Raw genomic sequence first — 17,395 nt, forward strand, 5'->3', positions numbered from 1 at the left:
ATGTCTCAATCACCAGAGAAGAATGACTCTGGTAGTGACACGCCCACCAAGGACGAGGAACAGCCAAAATTACCAACTTTCACTCTTTCTATTGTCTCTCCTTCTGTAGAGGTCGCAAGCCCATTGACTTTCCCCCAACTGTTGGTAACTACCACAGTACAAGAATTGAAAGCAAAGATCAGAGAGGTTGTGCAATCCAAGCCAACCGACTCGGCCCAGCGACTTATTCACCGTGGCCGAATGCTTGAAAGGGAATCGCAAACAATGTTAGAAATCTTTGGTCAAGACAGCGTGAGAATATGTTTATACTTATAAGTGATACGTTTGCTAACTCGATACCTTAGCTATCATCTCTGGATACTCACACCCTTCATCTCGTTCTTCGACCTGCTCCTCCGGAACCAACTCCAACGAGAGTTACAGATCCGCACACACAAAATAATCCCTCGAACATACCCCCTCCTCAAATATCGACCCCTCCACCTCAATTTCGTGGCCAGCCAGCCGCGCAAATTCTACACCAACAACATCGTGACTTTAATCATGCCACCCACACGCAAAGACTGCAGCAATTACAAAGGGAGGCAGAACGTCTACAGCAAGAACTAGAAGCAGGCACCCGGGCTTATCAATCTCAGATTGGTCGTCTTCTCAATTTGGGAAACAATATGCCAACACCGCCCACAGTTACTCGAAATCCGTATGCATCTACAAACGCGAATCATACCTCCCCCATTGAACAACTAATTGCGCAGCATCAGCGAACAAGACGCGTAGGACCACTTGGAGCACCGGATACTGGCGGACAACCAAATATGTTTACGGCTTTAGACGAAATGAATTCCGGTAGATCAACACCTCAACCCAGGGCTCCTGACCATAGCTCTACTTACACTCGGGAGGGTGTCGGCCCGAATGGGGAGAGGTGGCAAGTGACGATAAATGAGACTACAACCACAGTTCCCGCAGGGGCATTTCGATCGCCCGAGAGACATAACCCATTTCGATCACCTGAGCGAGGTAGCTATGTACAGCAACCTGCATCTCCAGTGGCAAGCACTGGAAACCCCGCGTTAGATCTACAAAATTATTTGCGCAATGTAGACAGGTTAAGAGCTCCCCAAGCACCTTCTGCAGCGCCAAGATCTTCGTCAACTCCCCCGTCAGCGCAACCCGGAACTCAAACTCCATCTTCTACCCCCGCACCCGCGACCACATCCGCTCCCAGTACACCTTTGACCGCAATGTCTCCCAACCCAGCAGCGAGTGCATCTTTACCAAACCTGACCCCAACTCCAGCAGCATCTACCAGTATTACGTCATCCCAATCTGTGGAGCCAATGGTATACATACTCACGTCTCCTTCTGGCCCTCGTGCCCTTTTGATAAACAATTCCGAGACTTTCTATACACCACGTGTCTCTAGAACCCGTCCGGGCAATGGTGTAGGTGGCCGAGACCTTATTGGCTTGCCTGAATATCGCAATAGAAATGCTCAAAGAGCTAGAATAGGACGTGGAAACCGACAGCGCGCAAACGAAGAAGTTCCTGCTGCAGATTTCCCGCCTATTCATAATCGTGCTCAAAGAGCAGGGGTGCCGGTTGCACTTCAGTTAGTCAATGTGCTTTGGTTAGTTATTCGGTTGATTGGATTCGTATGGTTTTTCACTTCGGGAAACAGCAGCTGGTCAAGATTCTTGATGATGAGCGGACTTGCAATAGTTGTATTTCTCATAAACACAGGTGTTCTCACAGGAGTTTTCAATGGTATCGCAGAGCAATTCTGGGGTCCAATCAGAAGACATTTAGAGAACTTGATTCCGCTAGCTGGACCAGATGCCGCACTTGTACCTGCGGTAAATGCAGCAGTAGTACCACAGAATGGAGCAGCGGAAGCAAACCCAACTGCTCGGTTACCCCATGGCCAACTTGACGAGTCTCAAGTTGCAGCAAGAATACTGGAGCAACAAAGACAAAGACAAGCTCAGCCAGGTTGGCTCATAACTCAAATTCGAAGGGCAGAACATGCTGCGCTCCTTTTTGTGGCGAGTCTAGTTCCGGGTGTAGGAGAAAGACACATTGCTGCGAGAGATAATGCGGCGAGAGAAGCGGAGACAGCAGCCGCTGAGGCAGAAAGACGACGCGTTGAAGCGGAGACCGCTGAAAATGGTACCGCTGAAAATGGCTCTGCTGAAAATGGAGAGTTGGGTGTCGCTGAACAAGCAAATGATGGTGAACATACAGAAAGAGCTGTTGAGGATGGAGAGGCGGCTGGTGAAACTACAAGGCCAAATGCAGAGGTCGAGCGTGAGGCGCCACCTGCTCAACCTTTGGTCGTTTGATCGCCATTGATCGCAGGATGTGCATTATAATGGCTGTAGACATGGTTAATGGCGTCAGCGAGATTTCTTTTGGGCGTCTCTTTGTTTCCTTGGCATGTTGTGCGCGAATTGGCCGCTTAGCGTTTACACTTTTAATGATGAGATGTAGCGGTCGTTAGTCACTTGGGCTAAATACGTTGATACCAATATAAGATTCTGTTCTTTGGCAAATACTACAAGGATTGGAGAAGGATGTTAAATGTCGAATGAACACGCTAGCATATAAATAAATAAATGACATACTAGAAACTAATAATAGGTAACTTCTCTATCACTGTCTCTAATTAAAAAACCACCATGAACCCCCCCTCTCTACGCTTCATATAAATCTTGCCATATTAATCCCCCGCTTCCGCCTCCACCACAATCTTCGGACCCAACTCCCTAACCCTATCGACCAACCCCGCACTAACCTTCAAATTATCCGTCGCGCTCAACGCCCTCACGACCATCGTTTCACTCCTCTCTCTCACAATTCTTCGCAATGCACTGACTAAAAATCCTGACACCAATTCCACACTCCACGTATCGGGTATGATATTCAACACATCCTGCACATCAAAGTAATTTCCGAATCGTTCGAGGAGCGAAGAAGTTTGTTCGACACGATTACTCAGATCATCTATCTTGAGGAATTCCTGCAGGAGAGTATGGAAGAGCGAAGATTGTTCAGCACGCGTAGGGAGTGTTGCGGGGGATAAGGTGCCTGAGGTTGGATGGTAGATGCTGGAGCCGCCGAGGAGACAATAATTGATCGCTGTGTCATAGTCGCCTAATCCGTGAGTTAGAAGTCGCAATGCTTCTTCGTGGAGCGATTGTCTCCCATCGAGGATGATTATTTCAGGAACGAGTTCTTGGGTATAAGGAGCTATGCGGGCGAGGATAGCAGCGACGTCGTATTGGGATGCGGAACCTTGACTTCCGCCTAGCAATTGGAGAAGACGAAGACGACTATGCCACCATTCTTCCTCGAGGACATTTTCGGTAATGAACTGTCGGTATGTGGGTTTGGGAGGTCTGAGGGCGCGGTATGATTCGTAGGTTTGGATTAATGTGTTTCTTGCTTCTCGAGATGTCTCGAGCTTGTCGGTTACGATGTCCAGATAATAAGCGATAAGTTCATTGATATATTCCGAGTGATGTTTTGAAAAGACCAAATACTCTAGAAATTCTTTGACAGCACCAGGTGCTCCTTCTCGTAAGATTTCGAGAGCTTGTGTTGGTTCGAACTTGACTCGACTTTGTCCATCGGCGAAAACTTGCACTCCTAGTTTGGGATTGCGGGATGCGAGCCAGACTCCATATTCTCGGACTAGAGCTGGGTTTCGAACATTGAGTAGGTATCTTCGTACTTCGTTTTCACCATCGAGAAGCTCGCCTCCTTTGTCTTCTTCGCCTTCTATGATTCTTTTCCAGGTGCTCAAGACTTCTTCCGTCATCTTTTTACTTTGATACAAACGGCTGAGAACGTATAATCGGTTGTAGGATTGAAGTATAGAAATTGCTCGTTCAAAGCAATCAACACCGTGATCCACCAGATTGTTCAGTTCTGCTCGTATGGACTTGGCTCTTGCAGGCCCGCGAGGAGATGATGTATCCATTTGTAATAGCACAATCAGAAGTGCAGCATCAACACTTTTGAAGACTTCAGTCTCGTTTGAAATGCTACCAAAGCCTTTTCTTCGGCGCCATGAGAGCAGGAGTCTCCTTAAGAAACGAAGAATTTGTTCAGACATTATGCCATCCTTATTTGAGTTTTGATTTTCCCAAACTCCATTCGTGATTCTTATAAATTTATCTGCAGCCTCCTTCACACCGCCATGAATCCAAATGCCAGTCTTTCCTTCAATGATCTCGTTTCTTAGAACAGGGATAATAGCAAGAATGACTCTGGGATCAAGGCTTCCCTCAGAAAGAGCTTCTTCGGCGGCTCCATATTCCATTTCTGTGGCTTGACCCACAGGAACTGTCAATAGACTTATGAAAATAAGCAACCCAATTTTCTGTCGGATATAGCCCAAGCTCACAAACTCAACTTCGGTTTTGGCTTCACGGCCTCGAAGAGAATTCAACATTCCAATAGCTTTCTTTCTGTCGAGAGATTGCACCTCTTCATTTTCAGACTCCATATCAAGTTCTGAATCAAGCCGCAGGGCAAGTGGATTTCGAACTGCCCACCATACATTTTCTCCTGACCAGGTAACGACGCGTGACCGCGATTTCCCTAGCCTCTGTGCGAATTGTTGCTCTTCATCATTACGTCGGGCTTCCCAACCTGGCGAAAGCGATTCTTCGAATAGTTCCCTCTCGCCCGTGACTCTTTGCAGTGATGCTGCGGTTGGAGATTCAGCACTTTTTAGAGATAGTGAGGACGTGTTCAAAGATTTCAATGTAAAAGGTTGAAAGCGCTTTAGCCGAAGTTTGTCGACCACGTCATCGAAATAAATGTCCCCTGGTTGAATTACTGATCTCAAGCCAATCTTACGTTCTACTTCATTGCCATTCGCATCATCAGAGGGTGGAGCTTCCAACCAGAACTTCTGTATAACGTCCTCCCCAGGATCCAGATCCCATCGTTGAATTTCAATACCATATCGCACTATATCACCATCTTCATATGTCATTGAAGCAAGTACATATCCTTCCTCTTCTTCTTCCACTGTATTGGGGACGGGGTCGACATCGACGCCACGACCATCCACAACAACCTCATCAGGATATCTGGCGAAGTCCAACGTTGATCTAGTAACGTCGCCCTCAAGATTTACAAACATACCAACTCCATGATCGCGTGTACCAGTGCCTGTGACCAGAAGAAACTCTTGCGGGGAAGGCGAAACTATATGTGGCTTCAAGTACACAGGCGGCGTAGAATATATGGGTGCTTGAGCACTAGCTACCGAAGAATCAGCTGGCGGAGGTGGTAATGGTTTCTCCGGACTTGCTTCACGCTGCGCAGGGCCAGAAGAACTGGCCGTAGGTACAGGCGAGGCATCGCGAAATAAGCGGTCAGGGGTGCCTCGCCCAGAACGATCTGAACCGGCTATGAAAGCACCAAGACTTGTACTCCTTCCATGGCTTCGATCATCTGACGAGCCCCCATGAGTCAGGGACGTGTTTCGTGAAATTCCACCACCGCTATTACCGGATATATCCTCGACCCTTCCACCCACGCTACCAGACTGGGAATCATCTGAGGAGGATATGGGAAAGAGGGGTATTTTCAACTGGCGATCGACATCAAGTAAAGCGTAAGACCTGGAATCTGCGACACAAGCAAAGGAATCACGACGGATGGATATAGTGCTTCCTGCAAAATCTATTGTCTATTGATACATCAGTCCAGCACTTATGCATGACCTCGACTAAACATACTCTCACAGCTCGAGGATCTTCCCCAATTCTCACAACTCTCATCTTCTTGTTCAGCGAAACAAGCACTGTGACCCCTCTTCCATCTTGCTCAGGGCTTATCAGATCTGTATTTAAGTCTGTGCCGCCGATCCAATTGCAAGGTCGAATCTGAGTTGTCCCAAACACTGGACTTAATTCCGGCAAGGAATAAAAGGTGACTGTCCAGTTACACAATATACAAGCTTTGTTGACTCTAGGAAGCAGCAGAATCTGCTGGACACCGGGTCTTTCTCGAGTAGACGGCTCATGGTAGGCAGGAGGTAATCTTGAGGCTAGAATATAAGAGGGCTTTCCAGATATGTCGGCAGGATCCGGGGGAATCTGTACGAAGTGGAGGATTTCCGAGGCCGACGTCCCAATATATAGGTTCTGATCTGTGGATATACCTTAGCAATAGAAGAACACGACGGGAATACAAAAAGAGGGGTTACTTACCTAGAAATTCAACACAATTAATTTCAATATCTGTACTATCTCCATCTGCAGACAAGGGCAAGTCCTCAATCAGGCTGCGCAGAACATAAGGACCATTTTCTTGAACTCTTCGTTTCCTTTTCCTTGAATTCGCAATATCTTCTGGATCATTTGAAGCCATTTTTAAGGGCTTACTATGAAGTTATAATTATCATGGCCAATGCAAAAGTACTCACTCATGGCCGTTGAGCTGCTTTTGCGGCGCATTGGATGATAGCTAGTTATCAATGGCTTGGTCTGGTTTGGTTTAGGCTCTCGTGCCCTGTGGGAAGCGTAATAAGGCTGCGATTACAGGGATGCTCACTCGCCAAGGTACACCCTGAACTTTTGAAGTTTTGGCTTATCCAATAAGCATTAACGAACACCTTGCAGCTTGCGTGTGAGATGAGGCATCATGTCAGTATTAATATCAATGCTGTGAATACTTGGAGGCTTAGATTCATCCTACGAGACCTATTCCTTCATTATATTACAATAATAACTACAAGAGAGAATTTATGATTTTACCTTAGACTTACTCCAATTCCACCACCAAATGGTTATAATCTTGTGCATGTCGATATTACAATGACCGACTTCGCAGAATCAGCACTGGCAGCTTCGGTGTCAAGCCCTCCATCTCCGCCCGCAGATCATGTAGCTTCAGGACAAGATGGGGATAATAAGTTTCAAAAGGCAATTTCGGCATGGAGGAGTGAGTCCCTGATGTTCCATAGGACTTCAATACTCGTGCTAATCATTGATAGCAATCGATCTTACCTCCATGATCCCGTCTCTTGACAATACCGCATCAGAAATTGTTCAATATCAGAGAGACTCAACCGTGCAGCGCAAGGAATTGGCACAAAAGACGAAGGACTTCCGGAAGTTAGATGACACAAATAAGCTATCTGAGATCAAAGGGCTATTGAAAGGTTGGTATATTTTCAAAGTTCGCAATGCATTGCCTTACTGACACAAATATCTACCACAGCATACCAGACCTTTATAGATCTCCTCACGAACCACTCAAAGTCTACGAATTCAGCTTTTCTACAAGTGTACTCGTCCTTATCCGAGGCCCCAGATCCATATCCTTTGCTTGAAGCATCAGTCGATTCCCTGCTGCTATCTGAGGATACACTCCCTAAGATTACACAAGAGAACGAGCATCTTCAGAAAAGTGTCAGCAAGCTCACGAGTCAGTTGGAGGATACGGAATCCAGATTAGAAAATGAACGAAATGCGCGCAAAAATCTAGAGGAAGGTCTAGAAATTAAAGTGAAAGATGTCGAAACTTCCTGGGCCGCTGTTCTGGAAGAAAAGAAGGACAATTGGGAAGCGAAAGAGAAATCATTAGAGGAGAAGGTGGAAAATCAGGAGCGCTTATTGAATGAAATCAAGGCGAGCTATGAGGTCAACCAGCGTCTGGGACAATCCGAGAATGCAGAGGATGGAAGTCGCGGGCATGTTACTAGTGCGGAATTGGAGATGGTTACATCTGATTTGGAACGTACAAGCGTCCGTTTAGCGGAAGTTGAAGCTCGAAATGAACAACTACGAATAGAATTAGCTCAGTCGGCTTCCCAAGTCCCAAGTCAGCCAGCATTGGCTTTGGAAGACGAGCCAGCCTACATGCGCTTAAGATCCGAAAATTCATCGTTATTGAGGAAATTAGACGCAGCAAGAGTTGAAAGGGATGCCAAAAAGCGAGATCTCGATACCAAGCTTCGAAGTCTAGAGAGAGAAATTGGGATGCTTAAAGAAGAACGCGATTCATTGAAGACTAAAGTCCAAAAGTGGAGCGATTATGAGGATGTCAAGCAGGAACTTGAAGTTTTGAAGAGTATCGAATTTTCTATGGGAGATGACGATGAAACGCAAGATATTGGGGCTAATTCCAATGTCCCAGAACTGACAGGAAATGGCTCATCCGGAAAAGCGAAGGGGAGACATTGGAGCAACTTCTTCTTGCTAGAAACAAAAAGTTGAGTGATGAACTTACAATCTTAAGAGTTTCTCATCAAGATTTACAGAGTCGCTTGCAAACGATGCAAGAAACTCTTTCTACGACTAATGCCGAGTTGGAAAAGGCGCAAAATTTGGTTGCTACATTAGAGAATGATTTGACAAATATGCAAAACGGGGTTAGCGCATATCCTTCTGCTCCTTCCGTGGCCGGAACATATACAAGTCGCTATCCCCAATCAGCAATCGGCCAATTTGCGTCGAGGAACCGGAGGATATCCCCCACATCATCAATTATATCTGGATTTGATCCCAGGACGCCCATGGGCAGCACACCTGTGGACGTCCTTAGATCAGGCGAGCCTGTAGGGGGAGGTTCTGGTATTCTTCCCATGATTACCGCTCAGCGTGATCGATTCAAGAAGCGCAACTCAGAATTGGAGAACGAGCTTTCCGAAAGCCACCGTACGGTATCGTCACTTAGACAGGAAATTTCTGCTTTGCAAAAGGATAATTTGAATCTGTATGAGAAGACAAGATATATATCAACATACAATCGAGCGGGTCCAACAGCTTCATCGGCCTCATCTTATGCTACCAACCCCAATCCATCTACAGTTCAGATTTCCTCATCGACTTCTTCTGGACTTGCATTAAACCGATACCGTTCAGCATACGAATCCAATATATCGCCTTTCGCGGCATTCCGTGGACGAGAATCGGCTCGTGCATATAAACGTATGAGTCTACCCGAAAGAATAGTCTTCTCAATCACCAGAATGGTATTAGCGACTAGAACTAGTCGAAACCTCTTCGCAGGTTATTGCGTGGCACTTCATTTGCTGGTATTCTTTTCTCTGTATTGGTTAGGTAGTGTGGATGTAGATCAACATGGAAGTCATCTAGGTCAAGCGGTTGCAGCTGCTGGAGGTGCGAAAGGACTTGCTGATTCTGCGGCGGATGCGCAGCATGGAGATTGGCACCAGGAAGGATTTGATGGGAAGGCTTCTTGATGATTGATTAATGGGTTAGAAGGATATGTAGTACTATCATGTGATAATAGAGGCAATTTGCCAATTTGTTCTAATACATTGAAGGTTCCAGGATTCGTCATCGTTCATTTCTGCCGTTTCTTCCGTATGAATTGAGATATGACTTTGATACGTTTGTTTCTAAAGTCATCTGGCCGCGGTCGTCTAATTTCCTGGAAATGTACAAGACTTCCTTGACCTTTCCCAGGCCCTTCCTTCCAAGAAACTAATACCGGGAAAGCTAATCCCTAAATGTGGAGCCATCTATTATCTTATCGTCCAGCTATCTAAAGAACGAAGGCACTTCAATTCATCTATTGGCCATAAAATCTACATCTTGTTTACTAAATTCTATCCATTGGCTCTGATCATACCATTCGATTCAATAAACTTACCGCTTGTACATCTTTGGCAAGACTGGGTGGATAAATATAGATCTCTTAGATCTGAATTTTACTCGGCTTTATAGGATGTATTATGGAACTAGAGAGACAGACATAAGCGCTCGGATTGGGGAGGCCAATCGGGGATATTAGAAGCTTTGATGCCAAAAATAATTTGCAGATGGGGATGGAGAAAGCACGCGCAGATTTTAGATTCGTTTTCTTCTTCTTGGGAGAGGGATTGGGAGAGAATGGCCTGATTTTAATGGGACTGGTATTTGCTATGTTTTAAGTAGTTTCATGGATGAAGATGATCAGCATGGCAAGTTGGATATAGATTTCGATAGATGTCGCGGCTATCGGATCTTGGGAATTGGGATGGCTTGCTTAGATGCGTATCATTGATGCTGGTGCTGATGCTGATTTGATATAACATGCTGTCAAACTAATCGCATACCTCAATGCTGATTAGGGTTGGTAGTAACACGTCTAATCATGCCATGTACTCCTGCTCTCTCTCCATTAGATTGTTTTACAAGATGTTGTGCAATATTTGTTTGTTGTTCACACATATATATATGTAACAAGGGAGATGGGATCTTTGCATAATATCTTCATACCTGAATGGGATAGACATCTAACCAAAATTTGAAGTAGTCAGCATATTCTGCAATATGTACAATGGATAGACTGCTGACCATGGCCATAAGACAGGCTAAAGGAACAACAAGAATAGGAACCATGACTGTGGTCTTGACCGAAGAATATCAGAACCTTGATTGAAAAATACTCCGAAGGATTCAGGCTACTCCACCAGTTCTTCTCACGTAATCATCCATTCCGTTATCCATAGACTCGGGCTTGGAGATCTGAATTCTCAGTCATCTTAGTTGGTGGATGTCTTGTCATGAATACCGAGGAAAAGGTTACTACAGCCACCAAACCTTCTGAGTGGGATGAGAACTAACTGTTGGACTTGCGTCTCGCAACTAATCAAAGGTTTCACGAAGAAGAGAAAGAGAGAGAGAGGAAGATCTACATTTGCAGTAAGAATTAAGGACAAACCCCCCCACCAACCTCTCCCAAATATCTAATCCGCTATCCGTTTCGATAAACCAAAAATGGTAACATAACGACCCTAGCGCAATCAATCTGCCTTTTTGTCGCTTGTGTACCCTTCCCCCATCTGCACCAAGCTCTCTTTAAGCGGATCGGCATCCAATCTAATCCATTCAATGAACGTTAGACTTCAAACTTCCGTCGAGTGCAAAATCATCAAGAACCAATCAATCCTCAATCTGAAGAATGATTAGACACTGCAATGCAACAGTTACATGAGTCCCCTGCGTATAAACCAGGATATATCTGCAAGAAACAAGGATCAAATAGACTTTTCACCACACAATCTACCCCCCTGTTTCTTTCGACTGGTCCGTGAGGCCTGTCTTGCCGCCAAACCAAAGATTAGTTCGGTCTGGGGGATACAACCTCTTCTTAGTACTTTCCTTAGGGTTAATTAAAAAGAATAGTTACATGTCTTGCGTACATGGTGGTAAGCGGCTGTTTTCCAGGATTAGTATCATGGCAAGGGAAATCCAATGGATATTGTCAATCGTGCCGTTCTGTTTGATGGTATAAGACGCCTACTGAGCGCCTGTGAGATATGAATTTGGAAGTCCAGTTATTCATTGAACAGTTTGAACTCTCGGTGCGCTTAAGAAGTTCGATTATCGATCCGTTAGTTCTTTGTTTCGATTGGGATTCTAGAGTCTATATATCCGGCATATCATCGAGGATTAGTTTCGGTTCATCACATTTTATTTATCCATCCTTTTCATAAAGTGTGGAATTGACATCTCTATTTCTTTCCTTTGGGGTTGTTTTCTGCTTGGTTATTTCTTGAATTTCTTACTTCTTATTAAGTCTTACGAATCGCAATTCTTATTCATCATGGTTTCTTCGTCGTTTCTTTGGGCCATCTTTGCTCTGGGAGCAACGGCCCTTCCGGCTCCTACCTACACTTTTTCATCCGGTGCTGCCCATCCCGCCGAAAAACAAGTCATATCCGAATACTTCGACATGTTGGGTCAGAAAGTTCAAGCAGGAAGGAAAATGTCTCATGCTCCCGTGTGCAATCTCAACACTGCAGCTCAACCAGTTCTATGTATGCTCTCGTCTTCCATATCGCCATATAAGATTCCAGAACTAACCCAATTCCACAGATCCAACACCTATGCCCGATCCCTCCACAGGTCTAATCCTCAAGCACGTTGCCATCGGTCGCGGAACCCAAAACTACACATGCGGCACCAACGTAACAGCAGCACCCACCGCCGTTGGCGCAGTAGCAACCCTTTTCAATGCCTCTTGTGTAGCAGCAACCTATCCCGATCTCCTTGCCCTCCTCCCCAACGTCGCTCTCCAATTCGATCTCAATCTCGCTGCATCCTCTACTCAAAATCTTCATCCCGCCGATCTCATGATGAGCGGTCATCATTTCTTCACCAATACCTCGACGCCATTTTTTGACTTGAACACCAAGAATTGGCAATTGGGTCAAGGAGGATTCGCAAAGAGTGACGCACTTGCTGCTCCAGCCGGTGCGTCGGTGGGACAGAATGGTCAAGGCTTTGGAGCTGTAGCGTGGTTGAAATTAGCAGCGAGAGATGGGGCAACAGGAGGCTTGTCGGAGGTTTATAGAGTCAATACTGCGGGAGGAAACCCACCGACTACTTGCAAGGATAACTTATCGAGTAGTTTCGATGTGCAGTATGCTGCTGAGTACGTACCTCCTTTTCTCACTTCAAGCGTGGTCAATATTCTAACACAATCCAGATACTGGTTCTACGAGGAGGAATAAATATCTATCTACATCCCCATCCACCTACACACACACACTCGCACACACATACACAACAAAACCTCAACCCACCCAACAACACCACAACCACATCTCACGACGAACAGATGGATCTAAGGAGAACAGATCTGAAAGTGTGGAAATCGTCGGACATAATGAACTCTTTTCTTTACACTCATTCAATATCACTGCATATGGGCGGCGTCCTGGTTTGCATACCTATTACTATTTGATTTCCTTCGGTGGCTTTGGTATATTTTTGGGTTTCGATATCCCGCTGGAAAAAAGGAGATCGTACGATTCGATTTGATGTGACTAAACAGGTCGAGAAACGTCAAGAATAATGAAATAAAATGATTTTAGAATCTGCTATCGGCTTTGTATTGATATTGTTGAATGCAGGGTTGTGTTGAATGTGAAACCGCTGGATGGTGGTAGATTCTTGGTAGTACTTATCTTGTTAGGTACATTTTTCCATCTGGACTTTGATCCTAGGGCCCGAAATCGAGGTTCAGACAGCCGACACCCAAGTTCCCCTATTCCCACCTCAAACTGTACAAAAAACAGGCCTCAAGCACTCTCGCCTATTTCCTCCACGGGTGTCAATGTAAAGGATATGATAACCAAGTATCTCAATGTATATTATACTATCTAGGTTTTTCCTATTTTGAAAGCTGGGCTCAAGTATCGAGCTAAGCCAAAATGGAAATCAAACGAAAGGATGTTGGAGACGAGAATTTCTAATGTGCATCTTATGTACTTCATTTTGCAACCGGACACAGCGCCGAGGAACAATCCATCAAATAGAAACTCTTGGGGATAATGTATGCAATTCTTATTGCCCTTATCCTCGAATGTTCAGTCTAATATACATGCAGCTCAAAAATATTTTCCCTTTCCCTAGCCAGCTAACTTTATGCATAATATGATGATGTGTGGTATCGTCTTTGTCGAATTATCATTTTAATATCTTGCCATATTTTCCCACTTCCCAACCCACCATCCACGCGCGAATCATATTTAGATGCCTCCCGAGTAGATCTACTCGTCATCATCATCCGCTACCGCCGTCCCCGCCATTGGGGTATCATTATCCTCGTTTGCCGTGTTTGGAGAATCTTCTTGGTGAGTAGCACCGACAGCGCTAGTATCAGCCTCGATATCTTCATCCTCATCGTCTTCAATTACACCTCTTCTACTCTTCCTTGTCGTCTTGACGACTTGTTCTTCCTCGTCACTATCGCCACCAGCGGCAGTAGCCTGACCATTCGTAGCCTCCTGCATTTCAACATCATCTCCAGCCTCACCATCCATAGCCTTTCTAGCTTCATCAGCTCCATCATCTCCATCACTGTCACTCTCCACCACGATCTCACTACTCTTATATTTGCCTTCATCTTTCTTCTCTCCTCCCTTCTTAGCAAGCCTTCTCTTCTTGGTCTTTGGCTTTTCCTCCTCACTCCCACTACCTCTTCTCGCTTTTCTACTTTTCCTTTGTGATCTACTACCTCCCTCCTCCGCGCCGGAATCCTCATCATCAGTGATTCCATCCTCCTTCTTCTTGCGTTTCCCACCACCTGATCTACCTTTGGGAATCTTCTTTCTCTTGATCCTCTCACCAGTCTCACTATCAGTAGTCATGTCCGCGTTTTCTCTGGCAATATCATCAGCAGCTCTTGCCTGAGCCAATTCACGATCTCTCTCTGCAATCTTCTGTCTCTCTTCCGCGATCTTTGCTTTGCGTTCATTTTCCGCCCTCACAGCTGCTTCGCGCACCTCCTCTCTTCTCCTCAACTCGGCTTCTCTCTGTTCCTTTGCAGCCTGAATCTTTGAAGCGTTCTTTTCCTCGTACTCTTTTTGTGCTTGCATTGAACGTTCCAATTGACGACGCATTGTGTTTCGCGCCATGTTAGCACGTTGTTCAATGTCATGTTTGGGATATGGTGGATTAGGATGTTTAGCAATGGCGTCAAGAGCTTCGATAGCATCTTCTAGACCCTTGGCTGCACCTTGGACTTCTTCAAGGGATCTTTGAGTTTCTGGTAAGTTGTAAATCATGGTCGCTAATTGAAGCTGTACGAATGCAACGTTGAACTTGTAGTGGACCTGTTCGGGCGAAATCTCAAGAGCCTATAAATGATTCTTATTAAAAAAAATGAAAGTCTCCCTCTCAAGGAAGTAACATACCTTTATTGAGTAATCAAGCGCACTCTTAAATGACGATAAGCTCTTATCGCCTTTCCCCTTCGACAGCCAAGTTCGTCCCAAACAAGTCAAGATGTGACTATCATGAGCTCGATCCTTCGTTAAAGCAGCTTCATAATGTTCAATAGCCTTGGAATATTGTCGCGACTCTGCAAATATGTGACCGAGATTGACAAATACACTTGGGTCCTTCACTGTATCTCTTACTTTCAAAAAGATAGGCAGGGCGGTTTTAGAATCCTTTTTGTCTTCCACGAGTGCAATAGCTATACCCTGAGCAGCATAAGCGCTTTTAGGGTCCAGCTGTAAAGCTTTATCGAAGAATTCGACCGCCTTCGTGTAGGTCTTACTTCGGGCTTGCTTGTCTGACTCGGAATCACGACGCATCTCACGAGCAGCCATAAGATTGAGGTTGCCCATACCAATCAAGGCATATCTATCGTGCTTGTCATACTGTTGTAAAGTATGCTTGTAGTGACGATATTCTGGATCCTCGTTGACATTGCTAGATCTCTTTCGAGAGTGCATACGTCCTAGATACCAACCGTACAACGCTCGAACCTCAAGGTCAGCAGAAGACTCTTTATACAGAGCGGAAACAGCTTTGGGTCCTTCTTCTGTTCGGTCTCGACGCAGTGCGATATATGCCAAACGTGTTTTAGCATCAGTATAATCACTGTGTCGACCCAACAGCCCTTCATAAACCGTCTTCGCTTCGTCAGGCATACCGCTAGCCTCATACGTACGCCCAAGATTGAAACTGATAGTGGTGACTAATGCATCAGTGTCCATGCCTTCAAGCTTTTCACCAGCTTTAACACAAGCATTCAACGCAGCTTGGAACATTTCGCGAGCTGGGTCATACTTCTCGGATTGATAGTAAAAGCATCCGATATTGTTAAGTAGTTGAGGGGGCAAGTTTTCGCGCATAGTATTCTTGTATGCAACTTCGTCGTCTGTCTCCTCTGGCTTATCCGCAGCTGGGATTTGATCAAACTCGATTTGCTCGACTTGCTGGAGACATTGCAAACTTTTCTCGGGTTGTTCTGTTTCGTAAAGTCTCGCAAGATTGAGAAGAACCGACGCGTCAGGAACAAGATTTTTCTTAGGATCTTTCCATGCTGTACGGACATTTTCAAGATAACCGACAGCTTTCTTGTATTCCGTGCTTTTATCTTCTTTAACTCCGCTTTCCTGGCTGCTGAACACCTCTTCTGCATACAAGGTGCCCAGTAAAATCATTGCCTCAATGTTCTTTGATTGTTGGATGATTTTCTCGAGTCGTAATTTCGCTTCTCCAAAATCGCCTTTCAGAACAGATAATTGTGCAGCTCCAAACTTAGCAGGCATATATCCTCTATCAGCACCACCACGCGCATCATCAGCTCGGCCGTAATAATCCAGAGCCTTCTCGTAATTGTCATCGAAGTGTTCCTTTCTCGCAAGCAAATACCACCCATCACTTGCAATTGCATTAACGTCTGTGTATTGGATAGCTTTCTGGGCTAGAGCCTCGACATTTGGCATCGATTTGCGCGATAAGAAGTATCCGGCAAAGGTAGCGCAAGTTAAAGGCATATCCTTATCGGCCTTGTAGGATTTCTGAGTATACTCGGTCATGGCCTTCTTGTATAATTGGATGAATTCTGGGCTATTCGTTGGTACGTGTGCGCTTTGATCGAGGTAGAATTGAGCGAGTAATATATTTGCAACCTTCGAATCCGGGTTTATTTCCAACGATCGCTCCCAAGCGGCCTTTGCATCTTCCTTGAAACCCAACTGCCAGAAACAACAGCCGATTCCAATTCTTGGATCGGGGTCTACCAGATCTGGCATTGAGCGTAATGCTTCTTGGTATCCTTCTAAAGCCTCTGCGTATTTGCCCATTGAATATGCAGCCCTGGCTTTGCCTAATACTGCCAACATATTTCTACCGTGTGAAGCCTTGATTGCATCCTCAAATGACTTTTGAGCTCCTCGTAGAAGCTCAGCCTTCTCAGGATCCAGTGCGCCGGGTGCTGTGTTATTTCTTGGAAATGGTCGAGTAGATGCTCGGAGAAGCTGCAAGACACCTCGTGCTAAGAACAGTGGTGGAAAAGATGGGTTAATCCGGGAAGCGTCATTCAAATTCGATGTCGCCATTTTCAACCAATCCTCTTTCGTTTTGATCTCTTCTCCGTGCTCCACGCTATCTGGCCGATGGCGAGGTGCCTCTTTACTCTTCCATAGATACATCCAGCATAGACATGTGAGCATGCTGAGCCTCTCTTTATTACCACCGCGCATAGCAGATTGACCTTTTGTCAACATCTCAATGGCATGATCAACCTTCTTTTGCTTCGCGTATGCCAGTGCAACTGTCATCCAATATGTGCGAGCCGCACCTTCGTTTTCGAGTAATGTACATAGTTCGGTGGGGTCATCGAGTAAATCTTCGAGATCGATTTCGACTGCCTGATCATCATCTTCTCCTGTCACCGGAATATCAATAGCTGAGGGGATGTCGGAAAATCGTTTGCTAATCATTCTTCCATTCGTGTTGCTAGCATCATGACCGTTTGCGCCACCATTGACATGGCCGTTTTTATTCGCAGACATAATGTTGGCTTACTATCCTGCGCGTTGGTGAGTATTTGGAAGAGCCTGGACAATTGGCGCAACTGAAGAGCTGGGGAAAGTCGCGTCGAGGATCAGCTTGTT

The 17,395-nt window shown here is 45.4% G+C and overlaps 6 protein-coding genes across 6 annotated transcripts; 4 read left to right on the plus strand and 2 right to left on the minus strand.

Moving 5' to 3' along the window:
• Positions 1-2,342, plus strand: Bfra_005367 (putative ubiquitin family protein; the record flags this gene model as incomplete). The annotated part of the gene is made up of 2 exons (XM_037335751.1): positions 1-291; positions 345-2,342. 2 exons carry the CDS (start codon positions 1-3, stop codon positions 2,340-2,342), a joined length of 2,289 nt encoding a protein of 762 aa, XP_037192846.1.
• A 377-nt stretch (positions 2,343-2,719) lies between these two features.
• On the minus strand, positions 2,720-6,390 carry Bfra_005368 (putative tgf beta receptor associated protein 1 protein; the record flags this gene model as incomplete). The annotated part of the gene is made up of 3 exons (XM_037335752.1): positions 2,720-5,707; positions 5,757-6,169; positions 6,231-6,390. The coding sequence occupies 3 exons, from the start codon at positions 6,388-6,390 to the stop codon at positions 2,720-2,722; spliced, it is 3,561 nt and encodes a 1,186-aa protein (XP_037192847.1).
• Positions 6,391-6,836: 446 nt separating this feature from the next.
• Positions 6,837-8,240, plus strand: Bfra_005369 (putative golgi membrane protein; the record flags this gene model as incomplete). Its single annotated transcript, XM_037335753.1, has 3 exons — positions 6,837-6,963; positions 7,016-7,183; positions 7,243-8,240. 3 exons carry the CDS (start codon positions 6,837-6,839, stop codon positions 8,238-8,240), a joined length of 1,293 nt encoding a protein of 430 aa, XP_037192848.1.
• A 59-nt stretch (positions 8,241-8,299) lies between these two features.
• Bfra_005370 (putative golgi membrane protein) lies at positions 8,300-9,229 on the plus strand (the record flags this gene model as incomplete). The annotated part of the gene is made up of 1 exon (XM_037335754.1): positions 8,300-9,229. One exon carries the CDS (start codon positions 8,300-8,302, stop codon positions 9,227-9,229), a length of 930 nt encoding a protein of 309 aa, XP_037192849.1.
• Positions 9,230-11,580: 2,351 nt separating this feature from the next.
• Positions 11,581-12,490, plus strand: Bfra_005371 (putative malate dehydrogenase protein; the record flags this gene model as incomplete). Its single annotated transcript, XM_037335755.1, has 3 exons — positions 11,581-11,794; positions 11,853-12,411; positions 12,466-12,490. The coding sequence occupies 3 exons, from the start codon at positions 11,581-11,583 to the stop codon at positions 12,488-12,490; spliced, it is 798 nt and encodes a 265-aa protein (XP_037192850.1).
• Positions 12,491-13,531: 1,041 nt separating this feature from the next.
• Positions 13,532-17,293, minus strand: Bfra_005372 (putative tetratricopeptide repeat protein 1 protein; the record flags this gene model as incomplete). Its single annotated transcript, XM_037335756.1, has 2 exons — positions 13,532-14,620; positions 14,678-17,293. The coding sequence occupies 2 exons, from the start codon at positions 17,291-17,293 to the stop codon at positions 13,532-13,534; spliced, it is 3,705 nt and encodes a 1,234-aa protein (XP_037192851.1).
• Positions 17,294-17,395: the final 102 nt, after the last annotated feature.

This window comes from Botrytis fragariae, assembly GCF_013461495.1.
Source record: "Botrytis fragariae strain BVB16 chromosome Unknown tig00000054, whole genome shotgun sequence".
Lineage (NCBI taxonomy): Eukaryota > Fungi > Ascomycota > Leotiomycetes > Helotiales > Sclerotiniaceae > Botrytis > Botrytis fragariae.